Here is a 12,924-nt window from a genome sequence, read left to right on the forward strand (position 1 = left end):
TGCTATCAGAAGGAAGAAGAAAACTTCTCTCCATCCAGGGCAGCTCAGCCAGTCAGACTGTAGCAGGCCAACCAATGCGAAGCCTCCATACTTTGGACTCCCAGTTTCCTCCAATGGACTCCTTGGTTATTACAGCCCCTCCCAACTCTCCTCTTTTCCCTATAAAAGCATGTTCCCCTTGCTTGTTCTCTGTATTTGCTTATGGTCACCCATCTTTGCATATCGCTGATTGTGATTTCTCTGCTAGTCCCTAATAAACTCAGTTTTGTTGGTGAAATAGCTGGCCAATATATTTTTTTAATAAATTTATTTTTGGCAGCATTGGGTCTTCATTGTGTGCAGGCTTTCTCTAGTTGCAGCAAGAGGGGGCTACTCTTCATTGTGGTGCGTGTACTTCTCATTGTGTTGGCTTCCCTTGTTGCAGAGCACAGGCTCTAGGCACGCGTGGGCTTCAGTAGTTGTGGCACGAGGGCTCAGTAGTTGTGGCTCGCGGGCTCTAGAGCACAGGCTCAGTAGTTGTGGTGCACGGGCTCCGCGGCATGTGGGATCTTCCCGGACCAGGGCTCGAACCCGTGTCCCCTGCCTTGGCAGGCGGATGCTTAACCACTGCGCCACCAGGGAAGCCCCTGGCCAATATATTATTAAAGTTGTAAGTAGATGTGAGGGTGTAGTAGTGGGGCAAGTGCCCGATTGAACTGATTTTGAGAAAGGATGGAAAGAGCAAGATAAAGAAACCTAGAACTTTTCTGAAACACAGAACTCTTCTCAGAAAACCCCTTAAAGACTCCTGACTCCTGCTTCAGATATGCCCGCACCCAGGGCCCAGCTGGAAGCCAAAGGCAAGCCTCCCCATATATAGGGTAGTATTAGTAGCTTGGGGGTCGGCCACCTCCTGAAGGCTATTTCCTGCCTTTCTTAGTCTCCTCAGGAGCATACCCAGAACATTGGCGGGAGGGTCTGTTCTCTCTGCCTAGCACCCAATGACATCATGGCCCAGCCTGACTCCCCACTGGCTAAGAGGCCTGCTTTTCTCTCAGGGAAAGAATAGGCCCCAGTGGACCTTAAGTCATATCACTTTGTCTGAGATTCCTTCAAAGTACTAGCTCACTTTCTCTCCTACCAAGGTCACCCAAATTTGAAATTTTTTTGTTGATTGTGGGGGCAGAGGCCGGGGTGACAAGGAAGGTCATAGGCCCTGACGGCCTTCCATTCCATAGTACTTAAGCTTCCTGCCTTTTTAACCCCATCCCTCTGGCCTGTAGTACCCAGCTGTTGGGTGGAATCGAATTCTGCTTAGCGCCAAGCGACGTCACACCACTCTGTGGCTCCCAATTGGCTATTCCCTCAGGAAAGGGTTTAGGCTGTGCTTCAAGACCAGGTGAACCCATGAGAACCCTCTTCAGATAGTCACTCAAAGTTCCATTATTCTTTTCTCAGAGACCATCCTGGGGCCATCAGAAACCAAGTGTTTCTCAATCTGGAACTTTCTGGAAATCTGACACTGCTGTGCTTTCCTCAGGTGTATTTCCCGCCTTTTCTAGCCACCCTCCCCTCCCACCGGCTTTAACCAATCGTCAGGCAATATAAATCTGACTAGCACCCAGTGACGTCATATCAGCTTTTTCATTGGATTGGCTATTCTGTCAGAGAGCTGTAGCCATATTCCGCTCCACAGATTTCCTCACGGCCTTCTTCCTTTGCCCCTCAGATACCCTCCCAGCACAGGTCAGGGGTCTGTAGCCCTTTCCCCAAGAGTTGAGACTTTATTGAGGGGACTAGCTGCATAGGTCCCAGGTCAAGTGTCCTAGCCAGAGACCAAGAGGTTTGCTGCCTTTATTTAAAAGTCCCTCATGCCTCCTCGGTGCTGGCACATGCAAGTGACGTCAGGGGCTCTGCGGTGTCTGATTGGCTTGCTGGGGGACGCACCGTCGAGGTAGAAGACTCCTCTGGCGGTTGCTTCCAGTTCCTTCCTTGGAGTTCGAGGCCGCCCGGCTCCGGCTCTAGATCCTGGGTTTGGGGCTCGGGGTCGAAGGCCGCAGGCCGTGGCAGCCCCCAGCGTGCTCCTCCTGCTGCAGCCGCCGCAGCGGCCGGGCCCAGTGCGGCCTCCAGGGCAGTGCCAGGCCATGGCGGTCGAGGACGAGGCGCGCGGGGTCGGGGCCGGCGGCCGCGCTGCCCAGCAGCAGGTAGTGGGTGGCAGGCCGCAGGCGCAAGCAGCCACAGGCCAGGTCGGCGCGGGGCACCCAGGCGTCCTGGCCACCGCGGTGCACAGGCCACGCCGGCTGCTTGTATACAGCCAGGACGCGCACGGCCAGCCGCTGCCACGCCGGGCCCGCCGCCTCGGACGCCAGCACCTGCGCGCGGAGCACTGCGGGGAGGGGAGATGTCAGGCCTGGGCGGTGGGGAGGCTCCGGGTCCGGTGGGGTCAGTCCTGGTGGGGAGGGGCCCGGGACCCGAGAGTGGGCTTCCGGGATCGCATCAGTAGGGAGAGACCTTGAACCTTTGAGGATGAGAGGTCTGGGGGTCTGGCCGTGTGCTGTGAGGAGTGAGATCTTTCTGGGGAGATGGGTCAAAGCAAGGAGACTGGGGCTTATGGAGCGATAGGTTGGGTCACAGGATTGTGATTGGGAAGGCGGGGGAGGGGGTCCCTCTGGAGAGGAGGCCAGACAGGGCGAGGAACCCAGGGGCCCACCAGGAATATGCCAGATGGGGCGCTTTGGGGGTCACATTAGAAGCAGCGGGTACAGGGATTACTTAAAGGGTTAGAGGTCCCAGGAGGACCCTGCAGTGGGTGGGGCTGGGAACAAGGCCCAAGAGGCAAGTCCAGATCTCTAATGCCAAGGGGTCAGAAGGTATTAGGAGCAGACAGAGCCCTTCGAAAACAGGGGTATTGCCATGGGAGGGATCTGCATTTAGGATTAATTTGGGGGCCAGAAGGAGACCAGTCCTTGGAAGCTGAGGGTCGAGGTCATACTAGTGGTGATTCAGAGACGTGTCCTCTCTGAGGGGGTGAGGTGAGACGTGTTGGGAGCAGGACTCTGGCAGACAAGCTTGGTCTTTGGGGCAGAAGATCCCTGTGGGAGGTTGGGGGAGAAGCCTCCACCTTTGAAGTTCAAGGACACTAGTGGCCAGATGCTGAGCCTCAGGGAGGAGAGGTCTGGGATCCTATACCATTGAGGGAAGTAACTGGGACTGGGCTGAACTGATTGTCCAAGAGAGCCTGCAGCCACAGGCCCTGGGGTCGGGGGCTGGTGTGGACTGGTGGATTAGGGAACTGTGGGGTGAGTCTGTGGGAGTGGGGCTCCAATATCTCAGACCCTGATAGGAGGCAGAGGGTCTGAGACAGACAAGACGGTGCAAGGATCCCTTCCATTCAACCAGTTCCCCTTTCTCCTTCCATCCTCAGGAGGCCACCTCCCTCCCTCAGAGACGTCAGGCTGAAGGAGATCGTGAAACTCTGCAAGGCCAATAACATGGGGAGAGAGGAGACCTAGGAAGGTAGGGAGCGCCCCCTCCGCACCGCCCCTTCTGCCCATTGTCTGCTGTCCTGTTAGGTTCTAGATCAGGAAAGGCCCTGTAGAGTCCAACACCCCTTCCCATTTAAGCTGAGGAAACTGAAGGCCAGAGAAGGGGGTGGCTTGCAGCAGATCAGAGCCCCTGCTGGCCCTTTTCCCCCCCAGCACTCACCGTACTCCTGCTGGCAGTACCTCCGAAGGCTCATGTGTACCCTGGTGTCCGACATATTGCAGTAGTTTTGACACTGAGGGTCTGGGGAGGGTCAGGCTGCAGTGGGCTCCTGAGGCCTGGACTACAGCGTTCTGCCCCTGCCCATCCCCTGCATTTCATCCTGACGGACAGCTGGGGTGCCTGAACCCTTGGGGACTGGGCTTGGTGGAACACCCCTGGATCCCCACCTGGCGGCCCAGTCAGCCCATCCCTGATCCCTCTTGCTGCCAGGGGTTTCTAGGCCAGCCAGTCTTACCCGAGCTGTAAGCATGAGGGGTTGTAGCAAGGGTGGTGGTTGCCTCTAGAATTCCTGTGAAAGAGCAGAGGAGAGACAGGGCCTTAGTGCCTCCCATCCGCAGCCCGCTCCCCCCGAGGAAGCCAGGCATCCAGACCCCAAATGTCTATTCCTCTGAGGCCCAAGAGTGGAAGCACCCTTTGCCTTTCTCCCCCAGGACCTGGAGTCCTGGTCCCTAGCCACTTTCTTAAGACTCAGAAGCCCAGGTCCCCAGCCCCTTCCTCCCTCAGACCCAGGAATCCAGGCTCCCACCCTCCTCGTCCCCAAGATGGAGGAGACTGGACTTTCAGCCTTCACTTCCCTAAGGACTCAGAGTCCGGCCTCCACTCTCTAGCTTCCGTCTCCTACGGAGCAGGTCCTCACAGCACCTGCCCCCTGGAGATCTGGGATGTCTCCTTCCCACCCCCCTTCAGACTTGGGCCCTGTCCCTCAGGACTCACGCTGGCAGGGCATCCTTGGGGAGCGGCTCTGCTGGTAGCCGGGACCACAGCGGCTGCATGTCAGGCCAGTGACCCCTAACTTGCAGGAGCACTGCCCACTGGTCTGGTTGCAGGTACCACCTGTCGCCCCGATAGGATGGCACTGGCAGGCTACATGAGGAGAGGAGCTGGGGATGTGTGGTGCAGGCTGCCAGCCTCTTCCCCAAGGACTGAGGAGACTGGAATTCCTGGGCCACTCCTCCTCAGACCCAGGATCCAGGCCCCCAGCCCCTCCTCCCTCAGACCCAGGGGTCCAGAACCCCGGCCCCTCCTCCCTAAGACCCAGGATCCAGGCCCCTGGCCCCTCCCCCATCAGACCCAGGGGTCCAGAACCCCGGCCCCTCCTCCCTAAGACCCAGGATCCAGGCCCCTGGCCCCTCCCCCATCAGACCCAGGGGTCCAGAACCCCGGCCCCTCCTCCCTAAGACCCAGGATCCAGGCCCCTGGCCCCTCCCCCATCAGACCCAGGGGTCCAGAACCCCGGCCCCTCCTCCCTAAGACCCAGGATCCAGGCCCCTGGCCCCTCCCCCGTCAGACCCAGGGGTCCAGGCCCCCTGTCCCTCCTCCCTAAGACCCAGGAACCAGGCCCCAGGCCCCTCCCCCCTCAGACCTGCCTGCCTCCTTTCCCTCTAGGCTGGGCTTCTGGCTGCACTCACCCCTGCAGGCCTTGCGGCTGTTGATAGGCTGGCTAGGGTCCCTCCAGAACCCCGGCTGGCAGTAGTGGCAGTGCCGCCCAGCTGTGTGGTGGCGGCACCGCTCACAAACACCCCCACTCCGGCCGCCCGACAGCCTGAACAGCTCAGAGTTGAACCTACAGCGTCGGGCGTGCTGGTTGCAGGAACAGGCTAGGAACAGGATGGAGTAACGGCACATCAGGCCCGGCTCTCTGTTCCCCTTTCCCAGCTTTCTCCCCACTGCCCTCAGGAAAGAGACTGCCTGGGGGTCCCTAGGTAAGTGTGGGTCCTAGAAGCTCTTCATTGTCATCCTTAAAATGGGTGCAGTGGACTGGAGCTGGATGAGCCCGAGAGGAGTGGTGAATATGCTGGATGTCTGTGTAAAACCAGGGGTCGTAAAGAAGAGTGGCGGCTCTGGGCCTAGGCTGTGGAATCAGACCCCCGCGTGTAAGTGTCTCACTGTTTCCGTGGACAAGTGACGACTCCTTTCTGTAGCTCAGTCTCCTCTGCTGTAAAATGGCATTTGTAGTGTCTACTTCATGATCTTTAAATGCAACCACCTACGTAAAAAGTGCTTACTTAACTCCATACCTGATGCAGAGCATGCCCTTGCCCGCTTAGCACATCCACGTGCCAGGTGCCATGTGCTGAGTGCTTGGCATGTTTCCTTCTCACAGCAGCTCTGTGAGACTGGGGCTGTCATCATCCCTATTTTACAGATGTGAACACTGAGGCAGAGAGGCGAGGTCACCTGCCCAAAGAAACTCAGCTGAGGGGTGGTCAGAGGCAGGATTGCAACCCAGGCGCACTCTGGTGCTTCTCACACAGCTCACATGAGGACCACTTACCATGTACATTTTGCTGGGGAGTGTTGATCAGATTTTCAAAAGCAGCGGCTCTCAAACCTTACCGCTTATCCAGATTACGGGGGAAATGTTTAAAAAGAGCAACACAGATTCCAGGGCCCATCCCAGGGCTTCTGTGGGTCCAGGGGCCTGTATGTCTAGCAAGCATCCCAAAGTGAGGTGCTGATGCAGGGAGTTCATGGACCACTCTTTGGAGAGATGTAAGGAGTTTTTGACTCCAAGAGGTTTGAGAGGCCTAGACTGGCAGGTCCTGAGGGCCCCAAGGAGTAGCGGGAAGGTCAGGGAGCTGAGACAGCTGTGTGTTCTTGGGAAAATGACTCCCCCTCTCTGAGCCTCAGTTTCCTCCCATCCAGTGGGGATCTCAGTTCTTCTCTCAAGGGTTTTTGTAGGCAGTAGGGATGGCAGCGCTCTTGAGATTATCAGTCAGTAGAGTTGGGCTTTGGATTCTTTCTGACCTGAGAGTGATCACTTCACCTCACTCCCCACTAGAAAACTTGGATTGGGAGAAGGGTTCAGGCCACTGTGTCTATAAAGCCCACAGCTCCGCCAGAGGAGTTAGTCTCATCCTGTCTGCCCAGACCCTTCTCCATCACAACACTGTTGGTCTGTTACCCAGGTTCGGAGGGTCGGCTGCCCAGCTCATCCTGAGGGGATGTGATGATCCACAGAGGGACAGCCTCCCCAGCTCCCAGGCCCTGTCCTCCCCCAGGATGGACCCCACCCTACCCTCAGGCCACGTGATTCTCCCCTCCCTCACTCCCCTGTAGGAGCATCAGATCTTACTGGTAGGAATGGGCCAACTGGACAGAGGCCTGGGATGACGAGAACAGCGGGTCAAAGGGGACCCAAGTGTGATGAGGACAGAGTGGGGAGCAGAGGACAGCTGGGATGGTCTGTAAGTTAGTCCACTTGACATTGCAGGAAGATGTAGAGGGGGAGAGGGGCAAAGGATGTGCGAGGTGGAGAGAGAGGGAGGTCCAGGAGCGAGAGAATGGAGGGTGTGTGTGTGTGTGTGTGTGTGTGTGTGTGTGTGTGTGGTGTATCTATCCATGGAGCGGAGTTAGCCAGGCCATGTAACACACTCAGACCCTCTAGCAAGGCTGCTGGCTGGAGGTGGGATGAGGAGGGCTGTCTCTGAGGAGAGCCGCTGGAGGGATGGGGAAGGGCCCAGACTCTTGAGGCCAGTCTGGAAGCCCTGAGGATGGGGGAGGGCGCTGAGTGGGGCCTGGGGAGCTCTGGTCCAGCTGGAAGGCTGGTGGATGGCCCAGCCGCTCAGAAGACTTCTCTGAGTCCAGTCCCAGCACTGCCCCTTGCTGACAGTGAGACGTAGAGCAAGTGACACGTCCCCTTGGGCCTCACCCTCCTCGTCTGGGCAGTGGTAACACTGGCGGAATCAGAACTCTTCCTCCGTGCCAGGTCCTGTATCAGGCTTTATTCTAAGGACTTTATGTATTTTAATGTATTGAATTTTCACTACAGCCTGTAAAGGAAGGGCTGTTATCCTCACATTACAGGTGAGCCAGTGGAGGCAAAGAGAGGTTTGGTCATTTGTTGGGGGTCACACAGCCAGGAAGCAGAGAAGCTGGGATTTGAGCCCAGGCAGTCTGGCTGGCTGCTGAGGCCATGCCCGTGTCTGCTGCCTGAGAACATCTAGTGTGACAGCACATAAAGGTGGCTGGCAAGGACAAGCTAAGACCCTTGGGCTTATCCTCCTGAGCTCAGATTCCAGCCCTGCCACTTTCCGGCTGCATGTCGTTGCGCAAAGGACTTCCCAGCTCTAACCTCAGTCTCCTCATCTGTAAAATGGGCCTGATGCAATACCTGCCCTGCACATAGTAGTTGCTGGATAAATATGTGTCTAATGAATAAATCTTTACCCCCTGTGGTTGATTTGATGATTCCGAAAATGTCCAGTTGCCCTGTTTTCCTACAGCCACTCAGTAAATACCACCTGAGCACCTGCACCAAGCCAGGCCCTGGGCTGGGAGCTCAGGAAATGTTATCCATATCACCATCACCATGATCAAGTGTCGGGGAGACGCTGGAGCCCCCTAATGGGCATGTAAGCAGCTGGAAGTCTGGGGGCAGCACAGGTGGTGGGGAGGGAGTGGGCGGAAGTGAAGAGGGGGCCTGGCTGGAGGACAGTATGGGGAGAAGCAAGGAGCGTGCAGCTCTGGGGAGGGGGAGAACATCCTGCCCCTCAGGGAGAAGGGCCCAGCTGCTGGAGCCCTGTGGCCAGCTGGTGGGTCAGGGTGGGCCCAGGACTCACGCAAGCAAGGGTGAGGGTGCCGGGGTGTGGCAGGCCGCCAGGGCCAGTCGCGGTGGGATGGGCGGCAGCTCTCACACCCTGGGCCGGTGGTGTGGTGGCGGCAGCGGCAGCGGGGCGGCCGGTCACGGGCAGCACAGCGGGCTGCGTGGCCATGGCACTGGCAGCGGCCTCTCACTCCTGCTGCTGCCAGCCCTGCCTGGCCCCCAAGCTCCACACGGAGGTGACTGGCCACCACCCTGGCCTTAGGGCCCAGTGGGGCTCGGAAGGTCACCGTCTCGGGACCTCCCAAGGCCCCCGGCCAGGCGGGTCTGCGCCACAATGATCTCCAGGTCCCTCCGGTGGCAGAGGCGGCAGACAGGACCAGGGCTGGGGGTCCCGGGGTGCAGAAGCGAAGGCTGACGGACGTTAGGAGGAAGGGGCCACCCAAAGCCAGGGTCAGACTGCCATTGCAGGTGGCCCGGGGGCCGAGATCCGCCCCCGGGGAGGGGATGCAGGCCTGGGGACAGGAGGCAGCCATGCCAGCCAGCTGGGTCACTGGTGGGAGGCAGAAGCGGGGCCGGCCCCCTGGATGGTAGCATGGGTCTGCGCTGGCCTGGCTCAGGAGGAGCAAGAGGGCAAAGGTCACTGGCATGGTTCTGGCGGAGGCAGGTACCTGGAGAGGAGATGAGTGTCTGGGCGGGGGGCCTCAGGCCGCCCTCGGGGGTCAGCCTCCAGCCCGCTCCCCAGGCTCCCTGAGGAACCCCAGCATTCCACCTCCAGCCCTGCCCCAGACCCCTCCCGGCTGCTTCTGAGCGAGGAAAATAGTTCCATCTGGGGAGAATTACTGTTTACATAACCCAAAGGGGAAAGAACGCAAGCAAAATCGAGAATTTTGCCTGAACTAATCCATAGCTTAACACCCCAGAGCTATCCGTCAGTGTCGAGGGGCAGGGGGCCCTGGGGAGAGGGCAGGGAGGGGGGACAGATGGGGAAACCCAAAGAGGGGGCAAGGGGGAGAAAGGAGGAGCCGGGTGGGCAGGAGAGGGGGAGTTAGAGACAGATGAAGACTTAGTGGCAAAGAAATGGAGAAAGGGGCTGACAGGCACAGACGGCAAAGACAGAGTCGGGGGCAGAGGTGAGTGAAGGGCAAGGGCCATGGGGATTGGGGATCAGAGTGGAGGCCCTTTCCCACGTGGGGCCCTAACCGTGTTCTCCACGCCCAGGGCATGGAGGGGGATTATCACCAAACAACCAGGCCTCCCTGCCACCCAGCCCTAGCCTCCACCCACCCTTAACCCTTTCTCACCCAGGTTCAAAGCCCCAAGAGCTGTGCTGAGGGACCCGATGGGGACGGGGATGCCTAGGGGCTGGAAGCCTGGGCTGGGAAGGCAGACCCCTGGTTTCCCCTTGGGGCTCGCGATGGGAGGACCCTGTGCTTTAATTTCTGATAACCTCTGCCCACCCCACCCTCCACTGCCATCCTAGGCCTCAGGGTCCGGCAATCAGAGCCCCCGCATTCCCCTCCAGTCCTAAGGCCCCCAGAGCAGAAGGCGGAACAGATGTCGGGGGTGGCGGGTACTAAGGGAGGAGAGAGGGAGACAGGGCAGGGCCAGATGCTAGGGCATCCGCAGGGACCACAAGTCCAGAGCCGGGGGTGGCAGGATCGAAGATGGACCCGGAGCGGAAATGCGCACCCACCCACCCCCACCCCGCCGGGCTGGCAGCCCCTGATGAGGAGCCCCCTCGGGTCTGGGGGCCTTGGAGCCCTTCTGGGCCCCACTGGATCCCCTGGCTCTGAATCTGGACCCGGGTTTGTGCCCCAGCTGGGAGTCGAAGAGGTAGCAGTGGGTGCGGGTGGGTCCTGTCCTCCCAGCCTGATCTCACAGCCCGCAGCGTTCCCACCGCAGTCGCCTGGTGCGGAGGCCGCCTCCCCCGCCCCAGACGACGGGCGTGGCCCTCCGCACCTCCCGAGGAGGAGCCTGGCGCCATTTTGAGCTCTTGCGCCGGGCATTTGCCCCTGTCCCCCCCCTCAGACACAGAGACCGAAGACACACACACAATTACTCTATGTAAACACACAATGACACAGACGCCGAGACCACAGACACACACGCACTCGTGCGCATTCACACTCAACCTCACTCCCTACCCGCCCAGCGCAGCGGGCTGTGCACTTTGCCGACCATCTCTGGAGAAGGCGGAGCCTGGCCACTGGGTGGGAACCGCCCCGCACCCAACCCAGCGCTCCACCGGCTGGCCTCCCCCCCCCCCCCCCCCCCCCCCCCGGCACCGGCCTTGTTAAGGGGCTCGCCCCATCTCCCACCTCCTCTCTTGCCTGGGCCGTTCACGGGGTACCGCTTTCTGGCCCTTAGTACCCCGCGCAACCGGCTGAGTCCCACGGTGTTCCTGGGGGATCCAGACGCCACCGCCTGCCACTGGGGAGCCCAGATGTCCGGCCCCCAGTCCCTGTCCCTCGAGACTGTAGCCCACCCTGGCCCCCACTTTAAGGGGCAGAGTCTAGCCGTGTACCCACCAGGTCCAGGGTCAGGCCTCTTGCCTGGGCAGTGTGGGGTTCCACCTGGGACCCAGGCCCTTTCCCCGGCTTCTTTTGCACAAACCTCACCCTTCACCCCTGTCGTCGTTCAAACCTGTGCCCTGGAAGAGACTGTCCTCTGCAGTCAGCCGCTCACGGCCCTTCCCTCCCGCAGGAGCTTGGCGGACAGGAGCTTGGCGGACAGCGTGGGCTCTCGGGAGTGAGTGCAGAGTGGCTGGCTGTTCTCAGCCCCCGGGCTAGTAGGGGTTCTGGGCGGGAGCTCAGAGCAGAGCCTAAGAATCCAACACCACCCCGCCCCAGTCCCCTCGCCAAGGCAGCCACGCTCTCCCCGCAGGGACCCCTGGCAGCCACGCCACCCGGCGCTGTGTGGGACATGAGCGCCGTTGCCCCCCAGGGGCCCGCAGTTGGCCAGTCCCGAGCACGCTGGCCCAGAAGGCTCAAGGCAGGTAGGAGGGGACGGCGGCCAGATGGCCTTCCGGGGTCTGGGGTCCGTGCTCCCCGGGGTCCGTGCTCCCCTCACACCCCGCCCCTGCCCCGCGGACTCCTGACTCCTCAATGCAGGCAGGCTCGGGCTCAGCCCCAGCACGTGGTGGCTGTGATCAGGAAGGGGCTGGCCTGCTGGGGAGCGCGGCGCTGTCAGGGCCACTGACGCTGAGGCGGGACGTGGGCCTCTGGCTGTGTGACCCCAAGCCAGCCCCTCCTGCCCTCTGGAACCTTCTGTCAGCTGTGGGTCAACTGAGCATGAAGGTCAGTCGCTTTCAAGCCTTAAAAAATCAGTGCTCTTTGAAGGGTCGCACCACCCACCCGGAAACCCGAAGACTTGGGCTGCTTTCTAAGATGGTGGGGAAGGAGGAGGTGCAGATATGAATGCCTGGGACCTTGGTGGTTCTAGCGGCTCCCCCCCCCCCCCCCCCCCCGGCACCGGCCTTGTTAAGGGGCTCGCCCCATCTCCCACCTCCTCTCTTGCCTGGGCCGTTCACGGGGTACCGCTTTCTGGCCCTTAGTACCCCGCGCAACCGGCTGAGTCCCACGGTGTTCCTGGGGGATCCAGACGCCACCGCCTGCCACTGGGGAGCCCAGATGTCCGGCCCCCAGTCCCTGTCCCTCGAGACTGTAGCCCACCCTGGCCCCCACTTTAAGGGGCAGAGTCTAGCCGTGTACCCACCAGGTCCAGGGTCAGGCCTCTTGCCTGGGCAGTGTGGGGTTCCACCTGGGACCCAGGCCCTTTCCCCGGCTTCTTTTGCACAAACCTCACCCTTCACCCCTGTCGTCGTTCAAACCTGTGCCCTGGAAGAGACTGTCCTCTGCAGTCAGCCGCTCACGGCCCTTCCCTCCCGCAGGAGCTTGGCGGACAGGAGCTTGGCGGACAGCGTGGGCTCTCGGGAGTGAGTGCAGAGTGGCTGGCTGTTCTCAGCCCCCGGGCTAGTAGGGGTTCTGGGCGGGAGCTCAGAGCAGAGCCTAAGAATCCAACACCACCCCGCCCCAGTCCCCTCGCCAAGGCAGCCACGCTCTCCCCGCAGGGACCCCTGGCAGCCACGCCACCCGGCGCTGTGTGGGACATGAGCGCCGTTGCCCCCCAGGGGCCCGCAGTTGGCCAGTCCCGAGCACGCTGGCCCAGAAGGCTCAAGGCAGGTAGGAGGGGACGGCGGCCAGATGGCCTTCCGGGGTCTGGGGTCCGTGCTCCCCGGGGTCCGTGCTCCCCTCACACCCCGCCCCTGCCCCGCGGACTCCTGACTCCTCAATGCAGGCAGGCTCGGGCTCAGCCCCAGCACGTGGTGGCTGTGATCAGGAAGGGGCTGGCCTGCTGGGGAGCGCGGCGCTGTCAGGGCCACTGACGCTGAGGCGGGACGTGGGCCTCTGGCTGTGTGACCCCAAGCCAGCCCCTCCTGCCCTCTGGAACCTTCTGTCAGCTGTGGGTCAACTGAGCATGAAGGTCAGTCGCTTTCAAGCCTTAAAAAATCAGTGCTCTTTGAAGGGTCGCACCACCCACCCGGAAACCCGAAGACTTGGGCTGCTTTCTAAGATGGTGGGGAAGGAGGAGGTGCAGATATGAATGCCTGGGACCTTGGTGGTTCTAGCGGCTGG

General features: G+C 60.6%; 1 protein-coding gene across 1 annotated transcript; it reads right to left on the reverse strand.

Annotated features, from left to right (window-relative positions):
- Nucleotides 1–1,743: 1,743 nt before the first annotated feature.
- Nucleotides 1,744–8,937, reverse strand: NTN5 (netrin 5). The gene is made up of 6 exons (XM_007463317.1): nt 8,307–8,937; nt 5,154–5,342; nt 4,459–4,608; nt 3,980–4,033; nt 3,685–3,765; nt 1,744–2,365 (listed from the first exon to the last, which is right to left on the reverse strand). Exons 1-6 carry the CDS (start codon nt 8,935–8,937, stop codon nt 2,001–2,003), a joined length of 1,470 nt encoding a protein of 489 aa, XP_007463379.1. The 3' UTR covers nt 1,744–2,000.
- Nucleotides 8,938–12,924: the final 3,987 nt, after the last annotated feature.

This window comes from Lipotes vexillifer, unplaced genomic scaffold (assembly GCF_000442215.2).
Source record: "Lipotes vexillifer unplaced genomic scaffold, Lipotes_vexillifer_v1.1 scaffold802, whole genome shotgun sequence".
In the NCBI taxonomy this organism is placed as follows: domain Eukaryota; kingdom Metazoa; phylum Chordata; class Mammalia; order Artiodactyla; family Lipotidae; genus Lipotes; species Lipotes vexillifer.